Source organism: Arachis ipaensis, chromosome B06 (genome assembly GCF_000816755.2).
Source record: "Arachis ipaensis cultivar K30076 chromosome B06, Araip1.1, whole genome shotgun sequence".
In the NCBI taxonomy this organism is placed as follows: domain Eukaryota; kingdom Viridiplantae; phylum Streptophyta; class Magnoliopsida; order Fabales; family Fabaceae; genus Arachis; species Arachis ipaensis.
Genome location: NC_029790.2, coordinates 125151887 through 125154304, shown reverse-complemented (window position 1 = coordinate 125154304; position 2418 = coordinate 125151887). Strand labels below are relative to the sequence as shown.

The 2418-nt window shown below is 38.2% G+C and overlaps 1 protein-coding gene across 1 annotated transcript; it reads left to right on the top strand.

Moving 5' to 3' along the window:
- On the top strand, window positions 577–2263 carry LOC107605298 (probable carboxylesterase 15). Its single transcript, XM_016307136.2, has 2 exons — window positions 577–768; window positions 961–2263. Exon 2 carries the CDS (start codon window positions 1054–1056, stop codon window positions 2077–2079), a length of 1026 nt encoding a protein of 341 aa, XP_016162622.1. The 5' UTR covers window positions 577–768; window positions 961–1053; the 3' UTR covers window positions 2080–2263.

Here is a 2418-nt window from a genome sequence, read left to right as displayed (position 1 = left end):
ACTAAACATTGTGTTCTACTATCATAAGAAATTCACCTTCAAGTAATATTTATATAAGATGGTTTCACACTAAATCGAATTACTCAAATTTGATTTATATATATAACTCAATCCATTGTAAATCGGTATACATTGATTCGATTGACCATAGCCACCGTTTTGAATAAATCGAATTATGCTTATTCGATTTACTATGAGCATTCAATATTTAATCCCTCAATTTCATGTCTAATTCGATTTACATACAACATATTGTATCTTGGTAAATCGAATCAGTGCTTCAATTTACTTCATTCGACGTGCACTCCCTAACTAAATCGAATTGGACCAATTCGAACCACCAAAACTCATAGTAAATCGACTCAGTCTCGTTCGATTTACTATTCATGATAAATCGAATTACACTAATTCAATTTATATATATTTGTGCATTTACATTACGTTTTTTGTTTTGGAAGATATACGTAAATTTGAGATCTATTTGATTTATTAATGTGAATTGTCCTATAAAATAGTAATATATAATTTTACATAAATATTAATTATTAATAAGTTCACGAGTGAGCCAAAGTCAATTTTGTAAACCGTCTAGTTCAAACTCAGCTGGACTCCATTCCATCCCTACCACACGTCCCTACCACACGTTATGTCGCTCTTTCTCACTTCAATTATCGTCTACAAAAGACAAGGCTACAACGGTACAACCTCTCTCCTACGTACATTCCAGAAGAAGTGATTTATTATTTTATTTAGCTTTAAATCAATGAATAACATTATGGAGAAGGTTAGATAAACAATAATTATTTTAAACAACATAAATAACTACCAATTAGATAAGAATATACTATATTTTAATTTAATATTATTAATTAAATTTAAGATTAATTTATTTTTTTAATTTTATTAATTCACATTGTTCACACCTTATTCAAAAATATTGTTGGTTATCTATACTTTTTCTAAAATTATTGATATAGGATCTTTATTGAATGCTCCATTTTACATATTTCCCTCTTCTTTGTGACCCAATCAAACTAAAGTCCCACCCAAGCAATGGCTTCTAACACCGGCAAGAAAGTTGTGGAAGAGGTTTCCGGCTTCTTACGGGTGTACGACGACGGCACAGTAGACCGTACATGGACTGGGCCGCCACAGGCCCAGATTCTTATGAATCCAGTCCCACCACATCAAGAATTCATCAACGGCGTTGCCACCAAAGACCTCATCATAAACCCAGAAACTGGCTTAAAGGCGCGCATATACCTTCCTGAAACAACAACAGAACAACCGACAAATAAGCTTCCCCTCCTTCTCCATTTTCATGGCGGGGGATACTGTATAACCCAACCCGACTGGTTCATGTACTATCACTTCTATACCAACCTCGTGCGCAAGGCACGTGCTCCGTGCGTGTCAGTGTACTTGCCCTTAGCTCCAGAGCACAAGCTTCCGGCGGCAAGCGACGCAGCACTTGCGTCACTCATGTGGATCCGTTCTTTGGCTCTAGCCGAGTCGTGTGAGCCATGGCTCACGACGGATATTCTTGATTTCAAGCGAGTTTTTCTTATTGGCGACAGTGCCGGTGGAAACATTGTTCATGACGTGGCAGCTCGAGCAGGGTGTACGGACATCGAGCCAGTGAGGTTGGTCGGTGGGTTGATCTTGTGCCCTGGCTTTCTACGCTCAGGGCCTATTAAGTCTTACATGGAAAGCGAAGAGTCAACGATGTTGACTAGAGATATGGTCGACAAGCTGATGGATTTGGCGGTGCCGGAGCCAAGTGCAACCACCAAGGATCACCCGATTATAAGCCCGATGGGTCCCCAAGCACCGCTGCTGGCGGGGCTGAGGCTGCCGGCGATGTTTGTTGCCGTTGGCGAGAAGGATTTGATGCGTGACACGCAGTTGGAGTATTGTGAGGCCATGAAAGATGCGGGGAAAGAGGTGGAGGTTGTGGTGTTTGATTCGATGCCGCATTGCTTCTATGTGGATAAGATTGGCATGGAGTTGGATGCGAGAGTGGCTGCGGAGACTGAAAGGCTAATTGAAAGGGTTGTTGACTTCATTAGGAGTCATTAATTTGTTCCGTCATTTTCAAAAGTTCGTTTGCTGATAGGAATTCCAGCCACGTGCAAAAGGTGGTAGTTTTCTTATCAAGATCAAATGCTAATAATATTTATCATATGAAAACGCTGTTTGATGCAATGTATTTCTATCTTGAGAATTTGATATATGCACATTGGTGTTGTTGCATTGGCTACTACTTTTTGAAGTTTCTATATTTTTTAAGCTTATGCAGTTTGATCCTTTAAAAGGGTTTATGAGAACTTGAGAAGTTAATCTTTTATTCATTTTAGCTAATATGAGTTAATTTTTTTTAAAAAATTATTTTAAATTTTAATTTTAGATTTTAAATTT

Coding starts and splice junctions, on each gene's coding strand:
- LOC107605298 (XM_016307136.2), top strand. CDS start 1,054: ATGGCTTCTAACACCGGCAAGAAAGTTGTGGAAGAGGTTTCCGGCTTC.